Source organism: Mus caroli, unplaced genomic scaffold (genome assembly GCF_978045245.1).
Source record: "Mus caroli unplaced genomic scaffold, Mus_caroli_1 scaffold_6, whole genome shotgun sequence".
NCBI lineage: Eukaryota > Metazoa > Chordata > Mammalia > Rodentia > Muridae > Mus > Mus caroli.
The window spans coordinates 35,769,140-35,788,725 of NW_028227261.1; the positions used below are offsets into that span (position 1 = coordinate 35,769,140).

The 19,586-nt window shown below is 50.8% G+C and overlaps 1 protein-coding gene across 2 annotated transcripts in view; it reads right to left on the bottom strand.

Annotated features, from left to right (window-relative positions):
• Positions 1–421: 421 nt before the first annotated feature.
• Positions 422–19,586, bottom strand: part of Rims3 (regulating synaptic membrane exocytosis 3) — a 41,241-nt gene continuing 22,076 nt past the window's right edge. For both annotated transcript variants that reach the window (XM_085839004.1, XM_021160890.3), the window contains exons 3-8: positions 19,208–19,455; positions 13,993–14,134; positions 10,160–10,269; positions 8,141–8,242; positions 7,736–7,875; positions 422–5,949 (exon numbers count right to left, since the gene is read on the bottom strand). In XM_085839004.1, coding sequence (XP_085695130.1) covers positions 5,737–5,949; positions 7,736–7,875; positions 8,141–8,242; positions 10,160–10,269; positions 13,993–14,134; positions 19,208–19,424 — 924 coding nt within the window. In that variant the 5' untranslated portion in view covers positions 19,425–19,455 and the 3' untranslated portion in view covers positions 422–5,736. The remainder of the gene's footprint in view (positions 5,950–7,735; positions 7,876–8,140; positions 8,243–10,159; positions 10,270–13,992; positions 14,135–19,207; positions 19,456–19,586) is intronic.

Genomic DNA, 19,586 nt, shown 5'->3' on the forward strand with positions numbered 1-19,586 from the left:
ATCAAATTTAAAAAGTCCTCTTCTGCTTGCTAGACTTTCTCTTTTTTTAATTATAAGTAAGATAAAACCTTATAAAACATCTTTTCTGCATTAGGATAAACACATTTTCTCCTTTAATCTATTAATACAGTAAATTGCAGATGGATTTTTATAATATAATGAAACATCTTGCATGCCCGTGATAAACACTGCTTAATTATGTCTTATTACATTTTAGTAATTGTTGGAATTCATAGTTTGCATTTGGGATTTTCCCATCTTTTAGAGGCAGGGGAGAGCGAGGGCTGCTGCAGAGGTCCCTGATTTACTGCAAGCCCCAGCTCCGAGCTTGGCTACTGGTGACTGTTTTTATAAGGTGTGGCTGGAGTCAGCCTTTGCCTCGTCTCTCCTGTCCCCTCTATTTGGGTGTGTCTTTTAGAGTCTGTAGAGACACAAAGCAAGGGTTTCTGAGGGTACCAGGTGGGAAGCCAACAGGCCAGTCTGATCCATCATGGCTCAGGAATGTTGCTGAGGGAACTAAGCACCCCAGGCAGGGGCAGGAGGCCGGCATCATCTCCATACCTTTTTCTGAGCTGTACCTCTTTCCCACCTCTCAAGCAACCCTCTTCCCTTTTTAAATACTCAGAACTCTTCTCTCTTGGAATGAAGAACATCCTCAGAAAGCCATACATAAAACCAATTTCAAATGGACTTTATTTTTTGTTTTCTGCCCAAATACTGTACATGCAGAAGCCATGTGAAGAATTTTCTCCTCAGGGGGATTGGCAAGGACATCACATGAGGCAGCCGGTATTCCCTCCCAGCTGTCCACCTGCCACCCAGGAGCCACAGTTTGGGAAGATGCTGCAGAGAGCTCAAATAGAAAAGGCTAATTGCTTTTATCTAAACAGTGTGCTTGTCAGTCCCTAACAGCTCTCGCTTTCTCTCGCGCTCTCTCTCTTTGCAGGATGCAATTGGAAATTCTAAAAAAGGGGTTCCTGCCTTCTGTGAGTTCTCATTGCTACAGGAGTTGCTAAGAAGTCTCAGGTCTGCTTTCCCTGAGGAAGCAGCCAAATTGCCTTCCAAGAGAAAGTTTTGGAGAAGAAATTTGGGAAGAAGTGGTTTTAAAAAGCCAAATACTTAGAAGGATGTTCCCTCTCTCATCCCATCAGAGAGAACTCCTTTGAAAGGGCTCTGAGTGTCCACTCTTCCTGGCCTGTCATCTAGAAGCAGAATGACGGGTGGCCCAGCCTGACTCCTGGCGGGGACATAGATCTACTCAGGACTCAGCCTAGGTGGTGACATTGCAGCACCTAGGGAACTGTCCACTGTAGAAGACCCTTGGTTATTTCTCACCAAGACCAGAGAGAGTGGTAGGAGGAGGGCAAACCACACAGAGGTGAAGCCACATCTGGGCTTTTCAGGAGCAGCATCTGGGCATGGACCAAATGAGGGCAGGCTCCCAGCGTGAGAACCAAGGGGGATGTGAAACAGGCCCCTAGCCATCTCAGCAACTCCAAGCCATAGACTTACAAAGCCTGGAGGGGGCCATGGAGCAACCAGCGAATGCTCTGGTTTTTACAGATGAGGACACAAGGTCACAGTTTCTGGCAAAAAGAAAAAAGAAGAAAAAAAGGTACAGAACAGCCATCCCTGTCTAGGTCATTGGCTAATGGGACAGATGCTCAGTTGTCCCTGGAATCTCAGGTCCAGGGACCCTTCCTGGCATCAATATGGACTTCCTTGCAGGCCCAAGGCCCTGTCCTTACTGGCGACTGTCCAGCCAGAGCTGGGTTTCTCCAAAGCAGCAACACAGGCTTTTCAAGGAGCACTTGCTAAGACAGACAGGAAGGAGATAAGGTCTCTCACCTCTGTGGCTTCTCTTATAGGCACAGCCATGCTGGGCCCACAGAAGCCCATGCTCGGGGTTGGGGGAAGGGAGTTGCTTTGCTACATGGAAAGATTAAGCCCTTTGTCAGAGAACAAGGACCCTCCCTTGGGCACGCCACCATCTGAGCTGTGTTCATCTAGCTCCACCGACAGAGCTGCTGCCCACGGAGGCCAAGTCGCTCTCTTTGGCATCACTGACATTGCTCCGAGATGCTCAGGCACTCTCCAAATGACCCTCTCCCAGCCAGGCCAGGCTGACTGGATGGGGCCCCCCTGCTCTCTGATGGTGGTTGATCTCCCTAGCTTCTTCTGAACTCTTCTGACCGGGCTAGAAGCAGGCTGGAGGGAGAAGGCAGGGAAGGAGCCTGCATTTCCATCTCCTCTCTGATCATCCATCAGAAGACGACGACGACGGAGAGGGGCTGTGATCCAAAGAACGTCTGTATGTGTCAGAACATTAGAGACAACAACTGAGGAGTGGGAGAGAAAAGGTGGTAGCAGGAAAGCAGGCCTCCTCTTGTCCACTTCCCTGTGGCCGCTACACAAATGCTGCTGGACAAGCTTCAGGCCACCACATGAAGTACCGCATCTCCCCACCCGGTGGAGAGCAACCTCGGGCAAAGGAAGCAACTTCTTAAGAGTCTGCACAGTGCTGGACGCAATCGGAGAAACACAGAAGAGCAGCCTTGCTAGGGCACTACTGCCTCCTAGGCCAAGGGCGATGGAGAATGTGAGGTATCAGGGGCCCTGGGTATGTCAGGGCTCCCGGGAACACAGTTGAGGATTGTGCTACATTTCATTTTCAAAGAAATGCCCTGGGAGGGCTCAGTTGTCTTTAAAACAAAAACAAAAACGGAGGCTGCTGGTCTCTCCCAGGCTGGCAGTTAAGGAAGAGCTGGCATGCTTCCCTGGTTGGGGGCTGAGCCCCTGGGAGAGTTAGCTTGACCCCAGTGCTCCAGGCACCGAGTCCCCAAGAGTAGAACCATCCAGGCACTACCACCCCTTCCTCTCTGGAGCTTCCTGCAGCTCTGCCTCCACCCCATAGTGTGCTGGCACTGCCTGGAACCTGCTGAAGAGGTGATGTTCAGAGTCTGGTGAGCTGAGAGGCAAGATGAGAGCGCCTCTGGCCGGTTCTTCCCCAAAGGATCAAATGTCCCTGTCAAACCAAGACTTGGCCCATTTCCTAGAGACCACTTCATATCACAGAGTCCCATCTCTGCTTTCCTTGTAGGAAAGGAATCTGTTAAAAAGTGGGACAGGCTGAGCAGGGCAGAAATACAGAGACATATGCTCTGAGTCATTTATCACTGCCCCTGCCCACAGCCCAGCATCGCTGTAGGGCTGCTCCTGTCCCAGCCCATCACCGACGAGTCTGGCCTGCCTAGAGGAGATGGGATGACTAAATCCCACTCCTGCAACCACTGACCCCTGGAGCAAGAGGTTCTGTGAGGTGGCCTGTTGGTAGGAGAACTCACAAGCACCTGGCTAATTCTTGATCCATTGTCCTTTCCTCAAAGGGCAGATGGCTCCCAGCCCAGGCAAAAGTCACACTTGGGCACACCTGCTTCTGGAATGGCATCCCACCCAGTGTAGCCCCCAATCCAGTGTGCTGAGAAACAAAGCTTTAAACCCAGCCTCCCCATCACATGTACACACTAGCCTTACACAACCCACACGTGGGAGCAAGCACCCAGAAGGGATTACTCAGTGTTAAGAAGAGTGAATTCCCCAAAATCAATTGGGGAGGGGGGCTATCTTCCATGGAGGTGGGACCGCCAAGTGCCCATCTCTTAGGTAGTTTACAGCCTCTGACTGTAGGCAGGTCAGCACGAGTTCCCAGCACATCAAGTCCCTCCTCTGGCTAGAGTATCCCCTGTGCTGACCCTCCTAAGAGGCAAGGGACACTCTGCTGGCAGCTCCCACTTCTGGGAGTGACTCAACGCCACATCTGCAAAGCTCTATGTTGTCAGTGGGTCACTGACACTCCTCCACTCCAGATGGCTTTCACACCATCCAGCCGGTAACTGCTTTAAAGGTGCACACACCTCAAGCACACACCTCAAGCAACAGCCTTTCACAAGCTAGTTTCCTCCTTGCCCCCAACCCATTAAGGCTTGGAGCCCAAGAGCACTTTGCCCCATATCTAGTGATATGGGAGATACATATATACTCCCTAGCCAGAAAGGCTGGCAAGAGAACTGGCCCCCACCTCCCTCTCCTGCCTGCAGGGACACATCCCCCGTTTGCTCCTTCTCCTCCTCCTCCTCACCCCAGTTTGCATGGGGGCTTCTTCATAGCCCTTCTTTGACAGTGCAGGACTCTGACTACAGGGAGGCCCTTTGGGCTGAGACAGCTTTGTGTACCCCAGCTTTGGTACAAACGAGATTCACATACAGGCCAAGGCTGCTTCACAGTTATCCCCATAGCTCTCCCTGCCTAGGCACTTATGCTAGAGGCATGGGCTAGGAGAGAGGCAGAGAGTCTTCCCCATCTCCCACCCATCACCTGTGTCCTTCCTCCTACTCGACATGGACCAGGGCTGCTTTGCCATCTCCCAGGCAGCCTCCAACCCTACCCTATAGCTAAGGAGGGGAGAACAGATGCAGCAGTCCAGAGCCAGCCTTCAGTATTCACATCAGCCATCTTGGGATCTGGCCCAGGCACTAGTCCCTCCAACAGTGTTCTCAGTGGTTGGGAGGAGCCCCAGCCAGACAAGGGAAGGGGGTAGTAAGGTAGAGGCAGCTGGGATGCCTAGAGCAGGGGCCCACTCAAGAAAGTCAGGGAGGTGGAGGGGTGAGTATTGCTGGTACAGAGCTGGTGACTGAGGCACCCTTGAATGCAGAGCCAGGCTGCCCACAGAGCTAGGAGGCTGGAGCCCTGGTGTGTCAGAACTCCAGATGGGGGTCTGGTGTCTACAGATGAGCAAAGAAAGTAGAACCCTGAAAGAATAGCTTCGTGCAGCCAATCCCAGGTCAGACAGGTTTCCAGACAGTGGCTCAAAACAAATTAGCCTTAGCCCTCCTTCCTCCAGCAAGTAGCCCTATCCATGGCACCTCTTACTAAGCCATGCTCCCTCAGGAATAACCCCAAAGGGGGACAGGGCCACCTCGATGCCTGAAAAGGCCAGCTACTTCAACAGGCAACCTCCTGGGTCCACTGGGAGCTCCTCTGGCATGTTGGAACACCCCAGGGGAAGAGAGGTCTCAGTACATCCTCTAGTGTGCCTGGCCTGCATCCTCCTCCCCAGACACCCTCTGTCCTGGGGCCCCGGCTAGGGCACTGAGTGAGCATGCTACATGCTGTGGAGTGCATTCAATGGGATGACCACCAGTGTGGCTGTGGTAGGGAGGAGAGATGTAGATTCCTAGATGGAACCAGGTGTGGTCAGCTGCAATGGATGCTACATTCCTCAAAAAAGCTGCAATGCTGGGAGAGGCAAAGAAAAAGACAAGACAGAAAAGCAAGTGGAGACCATAAGACAACAAGGCAGGGACTAAGCGAGGCCCACCAGTGGCCACATCCCCTATTTCCACCCCTGGAGACTCCATGGGCAAGAAGTGTCCATATGATGCTCCTTTGGGTACTTTCCAGCAAGATACAGAGATGTGGACTATATAGTCCATGTGATCACCAGGACTGATTGTACACAGACAAGTGGACAAATATGTGGACACACACACACACACATACAGAGACACACAGAGACACACTAGAGTCTCCACTGCCAGCTGGGACGAGCCCAGTGGCTAACAGGCATGCAGCAGGATAAGGGGTCCAGAAGGACATGGAGACTATGTACAGGGGGTGGTGGGGCCAGCAGGCTCCCATCCCCCAATAGCCCCTGGCCTCTTGTCCTCATCGAGGTCCTTAAGAGCACGAGGGGCTGGTGGCACTCTCCAAAGAGGACTGAGACAGGCGCCTGGTGAGGGATCCGAGTGTGGAGTCGGCCACAGAGGATGTGGGGAAGAGTTTGTACCAGCCGGTGACTGCAGCACTCAGGTCCAGCTCGTCCAGCATGATCTGGGCCATACCCATGAAGCACTTGTGGTCCATACGGCCGTAGTCTCCCCAGACGATCACCTGGCAGCAGTGGGAGGAAGAGGAAGGCACTGAACCCCCAGGACTGGACAGTGGGCCCAGGAACCTATCAGCTTCACCAGGGCACAGATGGGAGAGTCAGAATTAAAAATTATTTGGGCATGCACTGTCTGAGTGGCTGGGACATGGCAGGCTATATCCTATGGGGGCCATGCATTGTCTGAACTGTTGTAACAAGTCTTCTTTTCTCCTGTGGCCCAAAAGATCTAATTAACCAACACAGTGCCCCACAGTGACCTCGGATTAGATCCTGGGTGGATCTGGTTCCACTCCCCTCAACACCCAAGGCAGCCGCTCCCTCCAGGAGTCCAGGGCCTGGGTCACAGCTGCAGTCTTGTTGTGGGCCTTAATAAGCCCCTGGCCCGGCCCTGACTGGCTCCATCTGGAACTTGAGGAGGAAGCAATTACGTCAATGATTTTTCAATTTTTTTTTTTTTTTTTGAACAGGCATCTGATATTGGGCTTCTGCCCCAGAATCCTAGAGTTGTGCAGTTCTTTGGTTGGTAACCCCATGGGCTCTTACAACAGAACCGTCACAGCTCAGGCTGTTGTGTGTGTGTGTAGTGGTGGTGGTGGGGTGTAGCTGGACTGAAAACATCAGAGGTGGATTCCTGAAGGGGATTATGGGATTCCAGGCTCTTCCTCTGCTTCCTCCACAGCTCCGACTGACAGTGACCGGAGTCTCCACAACTCAGTCAGAATAATCTTTTCTCTTTTTTATTAATCTTAGGTGTTTGTTACAAATAAAAAGCAAGGAGTCTTTAGGCAAGGCAAGCCAATAGCAGCCCCCACCATGGTTTAACTTAATGGGTGGCTGCCCATGTGCATACATACACCTGAGTGGAGGTGCTCCCCAAAGGCCAGAGGCACCTCACCCTCCTGGAGCTAGAGTTAGAGGCAGCTGAGCCACCCAACATGGGTAATAGAAGCAGTCTTCTACAAGGGTAGTATATATTCTTAACCTCCAAGCCATCTCTTCTCACACATACCACCTACAGCAACTGTCAAGCAGGAATTTGAACTCAGGACAGAGCCAAGAAAATCATATAGGCCTATGTGAGCTCGGGTTCATCTACAGAAAGGGCACAATGAGGCAACCCCTTCCCCTCCCACTCATCAGAAAGACCCACCAACAGTGTTTCACTGTCAAGGAGCTGGGCCGAGAGTCACCTGAACGTGGACTCCTCTAGTCCCACAACTTAACAGTCATTTCATCCTTCCAAGCCCCTGCCTGCTCATCAGCACACTGGGGAAACCACACCTCCCTTCACAGAATCCTCTCTGACAGACACAATCATCCTAGAGAGTGCCTAGCCACACCCAGTCCCCAGTGAGGTACAGAGCACTGGTGGGCGGTAGCTACAGCCTGGTTCTCCTGCCCTGATGTGAGAACTGGGGAGCCATTTTGCCATGCCCAGAACCCTATGAACTGACAGGGGACAAAAGCATGCTGGGAAAATAAAAGGGGGGAAGGGAGGGAGGGAGGAAATGGGCAGGGGGGCTGGGGGGGGAGGGAAAGTGGCTGGGAAGATGCTCAGGAGAACAGTGCTTACCACAGAAGCTTGGTTCAATCCCTGGAGTCCATGCCAAGGTGAAGGGAGAGAACTGACTCCATGATAGACATGTACCCCCGTACATGTGCACCCCCCCACACAATGATTAACAGATATACATCAATGCCCCTGGTTCGATCCTTGAGCAGAACTTGAGAGCCTACCCTGTAAACACTGTCCTGGAGAACTTGAGAGTCTGCCCTGTAAACACTGACCTGCAGGACCTTGCCTTGAGGCCCCTCATCAAAGAGCAGAGCTTGCTGGTACAAGGGATCACAAGTCTTCTTGGCCACCTTTGTCTTTTTCTTGGCTACACATGCCCCGTTCTCCAGCAGGTAAGCCTTGATATAGGTGGCTGAAAATGAAGGAGTGTGGTTGGGAGAAGTGCCACAGCCTGCCTCGTCTCCACCCTCTAGGTAGTCCTGGCAGGGAGTGGATTGAGCTGGCCAGTGAACCCAGCAGACAAAGAGACGACCCAAACACTGTGTCTCCTCACCCCACTCCTGACCCATCTTGCTCAGCAACCTCCCACCGCTTTAGGCTACTGCTGAGCTGGGGACTGGCTGGTACCCCATCCCTACTGGGATCCTTCCTCAGGTCTCCCAGCTGCCTAGCCTCACCTGGGAGGGATTTGGAGCCTGGTTTGGGGGTCAGGCCCCGAGCTTCAATCACTTCCACCTCCAGCTGGCCACTCCGGTCCATGATGGCAATGTGCACATCTCCTGCAAGGAAAAGAATGAATGTCCAAGTGAGGTCACATGGAGCTGGCTGGCAGGATGCAACAGAAAACATTAATCTGCAGGGGATGCTACAGTGTCCCTGGGAAGGGAATATGATAGAGCAAACTGCACATGTTGAAACAGCTCTCGGGCTGGTGAGATGGCTCAGTGCGTAAGAGCACCCGACTGCTCTTCCAAAGGTCCGAAGTTCAAATCCCAGCAATCACATGGTGGCTCACAACCACCCGTAATGAGATCTGATACCCTCTTCTGGTGGGTCTGAAGACAAAGACAGCTACACTGTACTTACATATAATAAATAAATAAATAAATAAATAAATAAAGCTTTAAAAAAAAAAAAAAAAGAAAGAAAGAAATAGCTCTCAGGAGACCACTTCAAAGGGACCAAGGCACACTGTGGGGAGTGACCTTCAAGGAGCACATACTTAGGTTATAACTAATGACTGCCAAACTCTCACCCATGGATGGTGGGTGAGGGGCTTCTGCTTCACTACACAGAACAGGCAAGCCTGGGGGATGCAGCGTACGCGGCAGCCCTCAGCCAGTCTCCTCAGCATATGGCAGACGGATAACAGAAGAGTATCCATGCAAAGAGAAGCTAAGCTAGGAGCCTGCCCAGCACATCTTTGACCCCGGGAAAAACAGGCTGGGCAGGCCTAAACACCCTGCGTGATGAGAGCTCACAACACACTCCAAAAAAGGTAAGGGACTCAGTCATGCTGACTTCCAGGAACTCCTAGCTGTGCTCATTGTGGGTGAGCAAAGTTTAGAATTATACAGTAGTGTTTGGAACTCCCTTCAGACAGTGTTGAATTATAAACCTGAGTCCCCCTCCCTCCAATTAAATGGGTGAGACTTTGAGTTCTGTCAACCGTCATGTTATTATTGTACTGCATACTTTGGGGGCACGAATTCACCACAGTTAGACACACCCTGAAATTCGTCCTTCTCACTCCAGAGGTTCCTGACCTCAGCAAAAAGACCAAAGGGTGCCTAACCATGAATATATACTTGTTTTTCCCGGTCTGCAACACAAGGGGGCACCACACACAAAATATTCTAGGCTCTAATGGGTTCATTATAAGGTAGTGGCTGCCACTTCTCAAAGTGTAGGGAAGGGCCTGAGATATTGAGCAAAAGCTTGGAATTAAGCAAATCTGATACTCGGGCTGGAAGAGTAGACTCTGCCTCTCTGAGGGTCCTCTGGACCCCTCTTTCAAGGAAGAAAGGAGAGTACCATACAAAGAAGCCTGGCATAGAATCTAGCTCCATTTTCTGTTTCTGCTCTGAGGCTTAAAGGTCAAGCACCATCAGAAACATCTGGACCAGGTAAAGCTCAGGTTAGACTAATGGGGAAGCCTGCCTGGCCAGGACCCAAAAGCACAGGGTTGGGGGAAGATTTGAAAGCTGCTAAGAGGACCCAGCATGGGCTTTGAGCACTTCCTAGCTGCCAGGAAGAGATGAGAAAATTACTAAAGGTCCCTAGGTGCCAGTCACTGATGGGAGGAACCAGTCCAATTAGCCACGGTTCCTAAGGAGAGTGCTAAAATGCTTTATAGAAAGTATCTAACAGGAGTGCAGCAAGAAGAGGGGTTAGATTGCAGAACTGAAGCAGGAATTACTGATTCCATCTTCCAGATGAGGAAACAGAGGCTCAAGAAAGTCTAGGGAAGGTAAGTCAACATGGGCTAACAATGTGACCCAGCTATGCACTGAGGGATGCGACAGTCTGGAAAAGCTGCTGCTGGGTAGGGGTCCTTTCTGGCACCTCAGGAAGACACCTGCTGCTGCCTCTGATGCTGCTGCCGCCTTTGGCTCTACCACACATTGGACCCCAGAGCTCCTCCTTTCTACTATGCACCCCCCCCCCCAAACCTGCCCTTCTTCAGCAAGACTTACCCATGGGGGGTGTGGCCAGCGTCTGTCGCCCGACAATCTGGGCTGGTCCCAGGCCATCCAGAAAGTCACTGAACTGGCTTTCAGCTCCAAGCCGTGTGGGAAAAATAAACCTGCAGAAGGACACAGAAGGCATGTGAGGTAGCAGGTGGGCTCGGATGGGGTGGATGCAGAGTCCTTCCATCTGGGAGCCTTGGGTCTCAGGTTCTCTTCTATACAGTGTAACTATACTATTCTAAGTGGGAGTGAACATTTGTCATTTCTGCACATTGAAGAAAAAAATACTTTGGGCTACATTTCAGACAGTCCCGCTATGTATTTCTGGCTGACCTAGAATTCACCAGGAAGTCCAGGCTGGCCTCAGACTCATGACAACCCTCCTGCCTCATCCTCCCAAGTGCTTGGGTAACAAGTAGGTATCACAACGTCTAACTTGGAGAAAGACACTCTGGTATCACTAAAGAAGATAATGAAGATATTTAAGGCATTTGAATCCTTGAGCCTCAGTTTTGTTTGTTGAGACAAGTTCTTGCGACTCCCTGAGCCTCACAATGTGGCCAAGGGTGACCTTGAATTCCCAATCACCTTAATCTACCTGTTGACCTCTGAGATTACAGGCATGTACTACCATGTTCAGCTTAGGCAGTGCTAGAGACAGACCCCAGAGCTTCCTGCATGCTAAATGAACATGTTACCAACTGAAGCTACATCTCAGCCCAAGCCCCCAGAGTTCTGAAGTGAGCCTCAGAAGGCAGGGCTTGCTGGACACATGTATCCTCACAAAGGCATGCTAGTGCCAAGAACGAGAGACTCTGTCTGGAATGAGTTCCAAGAACAGAGGTTTGATTTTTTTTTTTTTTTAAACCAGGAACTTAAAATCCAAGTCAATAAGGTGAGATGGTGCTCAAAACGGGAGCAGAGACCAAAATAACCCAATGATAGGGCTTAGATGAATGGCAGGTGACTGTGGGTGGTCTGTGACTGGAGAGGAGGGGGCCGGAAATAGTAACAAGAAAAACTGACAGTGATTGAAAGCTGGCCAGCTGCCAGCAGTGCATTGAGTGTTCCGCGTGCCTTGTAGCATTAATCCTTACAACCAGTCTGTGTGGTGGGAACCCTTATCCAGTTTTACAGATGAAACAGACATTTCCAAGACAGAAGAGTCTGGCCTTGTCCACAACAGAGATGACAGTGCTCACTGGGGGGCTGGGGAGGACTGGGGCAGCTGGCACAGGGAAAAGTTCTGGATACTTGAGATAACAAATGGCAACAGATTTTTGCTTCTGTTCTGTTGCTGCTGCCACTGCCTCCTCGGGCCCCGGGGGTTCAGGGCATAGCCAACAGGAAAGCTTCTTTAGGGGCCACAGTGAACTAGAACATGCCAGTCTCCTAATGACAGCCATGAAAGGTGGGTCAGAAAAGAATCCCCATTGGACAGTTTGGAGCTCCACTGGTCAGTGACAGGCAGGGGGCAATAGGATTGTGGGACAGAACCTGTACTTCTCCTACAAGGCTTATCTCCCCCCCCCCCATCCCCAAGAAGCTTCAAAGACACCTGCCTTCATTAGCCTCCATCAACAGTAGCCTAGTGTCACTCTTTTTGTGGGACTGGGGGTGGGAACACATGCTCTGTGTGTGTGTGTGTGTGTGTGTGTGTGTGTGTGTGTGTGTGTCGGCCAAAGGTCATCACTGGGTGACTTTCTCAATCACTTTCCACTTTAGTTGTTTACATAGAATCTCCCATGGAACCTAGAGTTTGTAGATTTGGAGAGACTGGCTGCTAGCAAGCCCTAGGAATCCTGCTCTCTGTCCCCCAGTAATGGGCTTACAGGCATGTGAATGATCATATCCAGCCTTTGAACATGGGTGCTGGGACCCACACTCAGCTTGCACAGCAAACACTTTACTGACTGAACCTTCTCTCCGACTCTCTCATTTCTTGGTCTTCCTCCCCCACCCCCCACCCCTCTACCCATTCCTCTTTTTTTTTTTTTTTTTTTATTCACACAATGTCTTTTGTAGCCCAGGCTATTTTGGAACTCACTATGTAGTTAAGTCTCTGACTTTAAACTCTTGGTGCTGCCTCCATCTCTCAAGTGCTAGATTTACAGGTGTGACTGCCACCCCCAGTCTTAGTGTTACATTCTTATGACAGTGAGACCTCAGAAGAAATAGAAAGATGTAGACTAAAAAAAAAAAAAAATCTCAGAACTGGGGTGGTAGTGGTGGTGCTGGTGGTAGTAGTATACAGTATGGACTTTGTGAATAAAGGCTATGGAATCAAATGACCTTAGTGTAAACAAAGACTTGGGCACCACATTAAAACTGTGCCTGTGCCATTCAGGGACCTCAGTTTCCTCTCTCGTACATGGAGACACTGGTGTGTTACACACTCACTAAGGGCAAGTGCAAGTATTAAATGATCATAGCACATGGCTTCCAGAGAGGGAATCACTAGCCTTAGGTACCCAGCTTACTCTGTACAAGGTCTCATGTACAAATACTAATGGCTACTTATTTCCGTGAGAAGGTACAGTTGTCCATTTGTCTCTATAGGGTCTGCATCTGTGATTCAATCAACCACACACTGAAAATATGGAGGAAAAAGTCGTACTGAGCATATATAGATGGTTTTTTCTCATTCCTTAAACAATACAGTCTAAGCTTGGAATTGGGGGTGGATACCTATAATATCAGTCAATACTCAGGATGCAGAGGCAAGAGGATTCTGAATTCTGAATCCAAGACCAGCCTGACCTATATAGTGAGGCCTGTCTAACAAGCATCTCTACTGCATTTAGCTTATGTGGAGAATTACAAGCGATCTAGAGGATCTGGTGTATACAGAGGATGTGTACAGGTTGTATGCAAACATTATATCAGTGTATTTAAGGGATTCAAGAAGCTGTGGGTTTTGGATCCGTGGGAGGTCTTGGATCCAATCCCACAGGGATGCCAAAGTCTCTGTACAGTAGTGAGAGACAATAACTGCATATTAAATAAGCCACAGGATCCCAAGACTGAAAATTATAGAGGCCTGATGAAACACAAAATCTACAAAGCCCAATTTAGAACAGATCTGTGAAGTGTCTGTCTAAGCAATGACTTTCAAACGCTTACTGCAACTCGAATGCAAAAAAACCCAAACAACAAGAAACAAACAAAAAACCAAACCGAAAACAAAGACTGCTAAGACCCCAGCCCCCCATGGATGTCCTGGATAAAGAACTCAGGTTCTCCAGGCAATCCACCCTTGCCACACAGGTGACACCTGTATTATCTAGTTATTTTGCTAGTGCTGCTTTTGACCCACTACAGCGATTTTACTTCCTGCCTGTGAGTCACAAGGTAAGATGTGACAGTTTTTAAAACATGGATCTAGTCCAAGTTTCTTCCCTAATCTCCAAGCAAGGTGATTTATAAAGATTTCACACAACTAAGCCATGAAAATGGGTTTAGGCTTAGAAGGAATTTAGGGTCACAGTTTCCTTTCTGTATATGTCCTCTGGAGCAGGGTGTAGGATGGGTAATGGGAGGCAGGAGCCCCAATGTCCTTCCTGAAATAAAAGAACAAAAAATGTGCCCAGGGCCTCCGAGGAGACCTGGACCCCAGGGACAGGGGACGCTGGGGAAGGGGAGATGCAGGCATCTCGGCTGGAAAGCCAGTTGGCAGGTGCACACATGTGCCCTCGGAGATGTTGCTATGTAGGAGGGGACAAGGGATGCTGGGATAGGAGGGGAAATGCAGGTATCTATGTAGGAGGGGACAGGGGATGCTAGGGCAGGAGGGGGATGCAGGCGTCTCGGCTGGAAAGCCAGGTGGCAGGTGCACGCACGTGCCCTCGGAGCTGTTACTGTTGGTGCTCCCATCGGTAGACTCCCGGCTTCCCTGGCGGGTTACACGGCTCCGCATCTCCACTGCTATGCCAGTCTCTGTGCTCCGTCGGATGTTGCTTCGAAGCTTCTTGGTGGCCCCTTCTGGGGTTCCCATCCCAAGGAGAGAGAGGGGGAAAAGGTCAAAACATGGCCTAGGCTCCTTGAAGAGTGCTACCAAAGAGATTCTCTGATCAGAGGCAGGTGGGGATCTGCCAAGGCTGGGACACCACTTGAGCTGACCCCAAAGCTGCCCAGGGACATGCTGTGTGCTCCAATAGAAGTTCAATTGGAAGTAAACAGCCCTGTAGTCTTGGGGCCCTCACCATTCACTAGGCTCCCCCTCTCTACCTTCCCATTCTGTTTCATCTTGAACGCCAAAACTTAAGACTTGCTTCTTCCTCTCACTTCTGGAAAGTTTGTTCTAGGATTTCCAGGTTTACTTTCTCTTCTAGATATCTGACTAGACTCCAAAGCCCTCTCTGCTGCTCCGCTGGAAGTCTGGCCATTTGAAACTTGTCTTCTCAAGGTAAGTCTGGTGGAGAGCATCATGAATGTCAGGTCAGAGTCGGGTAACTAGCTTGTCCAGGACTGATGCTGGATTTGAGAAGGTCCATAGAAGAACCCCCCCAACCCCCCACCCCGACACACACACACACACACACACACACACCCTGTCTCTGTAGCTTCTGCTCAGGGGCCCCAGCCCCCTCCTTAGCCTGGCAGGAAACACAGGGCACTTTCCCTCTCTGAGTAGCACACCAGCCTGCCTGGGTTTCCATGGCAACCTTCTTAGCATTGCAGTGTGGTCCCTCTAGACAGCTCTCCTCCTGGGCGGGGGTGGGGTTGGGGGAAGACAGGCTGGGGTTTTTGCAGGGACTCCCCTGCTAAAGCTTGATGGCTGAGCAACTTGATGGGGAGGGAAGTGGCACTCAGATAGGGACTGTACCAAAAGGGCCATTTGCTGCCACCAGTTACAAGCCCAAGAAAACTGTTAGTGGAGTGGCCAGTAAGCATGCCTAGGGCAGAGTAGCAGCACACGATTCCGAAGGCAGCCAATGGGCTATGGAGGGAATGGTCAAGTCCCCAGCCTAGGAAAGGGAGGTTTTGCCCCACTTACCCTTCAGGAAGTCCCCACTGAATGAGAGAAGGCCGAGGGGACAAACTCTAGCAGATAGGGTGGTGGAGGGGAGGCAAAGAGAACAGGACAGTGTGCCAAGGAATATGGCTTCTAAACTCAATGTAGCCTATCTAGTCTAGATAGCTAGAATAGCCAGCACATCCAGGAACCATTGTCACACACACACACACACACACACACACACACACAGAGTCATTTTAGCTCGGACAGATTTTTCTTACACAGCATAAGATAGACACACAGGAGGGCTGACTATCATATATGTGAATAACTTCATGTATGATATCATGTGTCTGTATATACACAGTCACACAGGCCCTCCAGGTTTTGCATGGATAGAGTGTGCACTGTCAAACAGGTTGTGTGTGTGTGTGTGTGTGTGTATATATATATATATGATCTTTAACATCTAGAATTGAGCCCATCTACTCACCACACATCATGATGTCCACCCACCCATGTCGTGTGACCTGCCATGGGACTCCGTTCCTGACTCCTAACTGCCGACTCCCCTCTAACTCAGAAGACAGATGGCCATGGGGGCTGAAAGTCACCCTGCCTCCCCCTCACATCCTCACCCCCTCAACACACATTCTTTTGGAGCCTGGGAAAGCTCTGACCCATTTGGAAGTGAAATCACCTTCTTAGATAAGACTTGCCCAACCCGGTGTGAGTACCCATGAGTGGGGGACTCCTGGAGGGTCTGAGATATGCACTTCTCTAGGCCCCTCCATCACTTCAGTGAGGAGGAGTCTGGGTTCTGATGCTACAGAGCTGGGGCTAGCCAGGAGGCCCTCAGACTGCCTGCCTGCTGACATGCCACCCCTCCTTTCCCAGTGCTTCCTCTCTTGGAGGTGTGACTCAGCAGAGATTAAACTCTTCAGTTCGAGGGGGAAAGGTCTTGCATACTCAGAGCGAAATCCTCCCACTGGCTTCGTTCCCAGTTAGCCTAGGCCCCTGCTGAACCAGGGAATAACTATGGTGCTCCCTCTAGAAAACCAGACCAAATGGTTTGCAATAATTCAGTGTTCCCTGGAGAAAGCTTCCAGGAGCCATTCTCTCTGTGCTATCACATACAAAAGACCGGCAGCCATGGCCTGCAGCTACACTCTACCATCTTCCACAACTCTCATGCCCCTGACTCAGCCAGCACAGGAGGGAAGGGCTCTGTCCTTGGTACTGGACATTTAGAAGGGGGTTGCTTCAGCCCAGCATGACCCTCTGTGGTTCTGCCTGATTAATGTCGGGTCAGATTTTACATAGGTCCTAGGATCCCCAAACTCCTCACCCTTCATTGTTCCCACAATTCAGTAAACTGACAGATCTCAGAAGAAGTTGGGAGAGGGCATTGTTAGCTCCATTTTGCTGAAGAGGAAACAGCCCTAACTGGAAAGTGACTTTCTGACAGTTCCACAGAGGGCTATGGAGCCAGAACTAGCCCTCTAAAGCACAGGGTGGGATTTTAGAGATCTGCATTAGGGAAGCATAGTGATAAACTACAAGAGGGCAGGGGACCAGAGGGACTGGTGTGACAGACTAGACATTACACTACATGAACTGGGATCAGGAACAAAGAGGATCAGGCAGGGCTACAGCCAGCATAGGCTACTCATGAACTGGGAGGGTGGGGTTCTTGCAAGAGACGATCCAGAGCCCCAAAGGCTAGGCTGAGGAAAAGAATCCCTCCTAACTCCTCATAGCCAAGTTCTACGGGCAATCAAGCCCTTCTACTTAGGGCAACAGGGGTCCCCTTCTGGGATCTTTTCTCAGAGCAGCAATCCCTGGGTCAATGTCCATGGCGAGGTGACCACATACTTGTCTGATTCTCCCATCCAGGAGGATGCTGCAGGCTGAGGCATTGGCATACTCAAAGTTTGTACATACATTCGTGCATGTGCATGAATGCACGCACGCACACACACACACACACACACACACACAGAGAGACAGAGAGAGAGACAGAGAGACAGAGAGACAGAGAGAGAGAGAGAGAGAGAGAGAGAGAGAGAGAGAGAGAGAGAGAGAAATGAGAATAAAAATAAACCTTAAAAAAGTATTAACACTTTGCCGAGTGTCTCCCACGTGCCAGTCACAGGAGGCTGTGCACCTCTGCACATCTATCTTAACTCCCTTGTTCAGCAGGGGCCTAGGCTGGGCAGGAACAAAGTCAGAGGGAGGATTTCTCTCTGAGTTTGCAAGACCTTTCCCCCTCGAACTGGTTAGCCCTATAAAGCATATATTACCGTCTTCAACAAACAGCAGGCTCAGAGAAGTGAAGCAGCCTGCCTGAACTGTCCATCTAGTAAATGATGGGGTGTGGCCACACAGGCCAGCCTGGGGTCGTTCCCCAGGGAAGTGCCTTCTCCTCAGGCTCTGGAAGTCTCATAGATCAGTAAGAACATCAGACTGGATGACCTCGAGGGCCCTTCCTGCTATGACACTCAGTGATTAGATGAGTCACAGGGGCCTGCACTTGGAAGAATGTCTGGGCAATTCCCCTGGCCCCAGACCCTGAGCCCTCAGTTGTGCCCTTATGTACCACAAAGACAAGGGATCCAGATGCCCTGTCATCATTGCCTCTCCCCAAGACAGCAGGTCTTTCTGGCATCTACTCTCACCCCAGCCTGCTGCTGTCTGAAGCCACAGCAGATCTCTGCAATGACTCCCAGTGACTCAGGCCCTGCCTTGGCCTTAGAGATTATCTCTCTCAATCACTTTGCATATGAGACGTCTTTGAGTCTGAGGCTAGACTCCTGTGCTTGTACCACCAGACTCAGACCTCTGGAGTCCGACTCCTCCAAGGCCTTTGAATTTTAATCCTCTGCTTGGTTTCATCCCAGCCCTCTGTGTTCCAGTCCAGCTTCCCACCTCCCTTCTCCCTACTCTCAAGCCCACACTGCCCAGCCAAAGGCACCGATTGCCCCTATACCCCTTCTTATCGAGCCTTTCCCTGAGCAGAAACCACAAGGGATCCTGAGCACTGGAAAAGACCATCCCCTGTGTTCCTGAAGATGGCTTTGTAAAAATCTATTTTAAGGTCTGGAAAAGCACCCCCAAATACCAGCCCCAGTGGAGCGTCTTGATGAGCCTCCTCCCTGGATGCTCAACATTCTACCCTTCCCCACCCCCGTCCAGCTGCCTTCTTGAAGGGTTTTGGGGGAGTTGTTACTCTGAGCAAAATAAGCCGGAAGAGATTTAAAACAAAGCCAGCTGGTATCTGGACCGGTGCCACAAACTGAGGGGGTCTGGGTTGAGAGAGCTGGCTCTTCTGTGGTGTGGGGACCACATGTGGCTGTGTGAAACCAGGTGGGTACGCCCAAGTCTGAACATAACTGAAACTCTATAGCTAGCCGTCTGAGAATGCATGCCGTATACATGAGGATGTATCAGCTAAGGTGTAAGTGTGGCACTGTGAGGCACAGGTACATACATCTAAGTGATGTGGGTCCTTTTGTCTGTTCAGAGACCCATATTTAGAGTTTATTGCGACCATGGGCAGTGTAACAAGAGCGACAGGTCCATGCTTTCCTGGAAGTGTAAGAGGCATGCCTGAGCAAATGAACACTCTGGGTATGTCACTGTGTGAACCATATATTTGTCTCTGTCTTGTGTGACTCTGCAACACCTATGCATGACTATGCAACTGTATTTGTGGGGCTATTTGTCCTTAGGGGACTGAGAAATGACAAACAGGATCATGGAGCTGTGTGTCTGTAAAAAACGTGGGGTCCCTTAGCGTGGTTGTTTCTTATAAATGTACACGTCTGTACGTGGAGGCGGCAGCATGTAGAACAGGAGCCAGGAAGGACAACTGGGGCTTGAGTCCAGACTCCACCACCCTAGGCTGTGCAGGCTGGAGTGCCTGACTTTTCCTCTCTGGGCTGTTACTGCCTGCTAGTGAGAACCACAGCATATCACACACACCGGCCCATACAGCACCTACAGAGTGTGCACCTCTTCTTAAATCTCTGGAAACTCAACAACACATCCCCCACAACCCCCCACTTCGCCCATTTCTTTGTGTCCACACCCCTCACCAGGCTGGGGGAGCTGCAAGGTGCTTTTGCTCCACTGGGTCAAGCCGACGATAGCCACCATCTTGGCGCCCAGGCTGCTTCGCCGTTTCTTGGCTGTGGTGGTCCCGGCCCCACCTCCAGCTTGCTGGGATCCACAGATCTCACCGCTGATGCTGGAACTCCTTACGACATTCCTGGAGGCCCCTGCCGAGGCTGGACCAGGCTCCCCGTTAAACATGGTCCCCAGGATGGCAGGGCTTCAGGCAATTCTGCAGGTGAGTGAGAGAAAAAGGGATTCCGCATAAGACCCGTGACTCTCCTGCAACCCCACCGCCTCCTAGCTGTGGGAGTTTGGGTCATCCCTTGGCCTCTCTGAGGTGGTAAGGATGAAATGAATGAA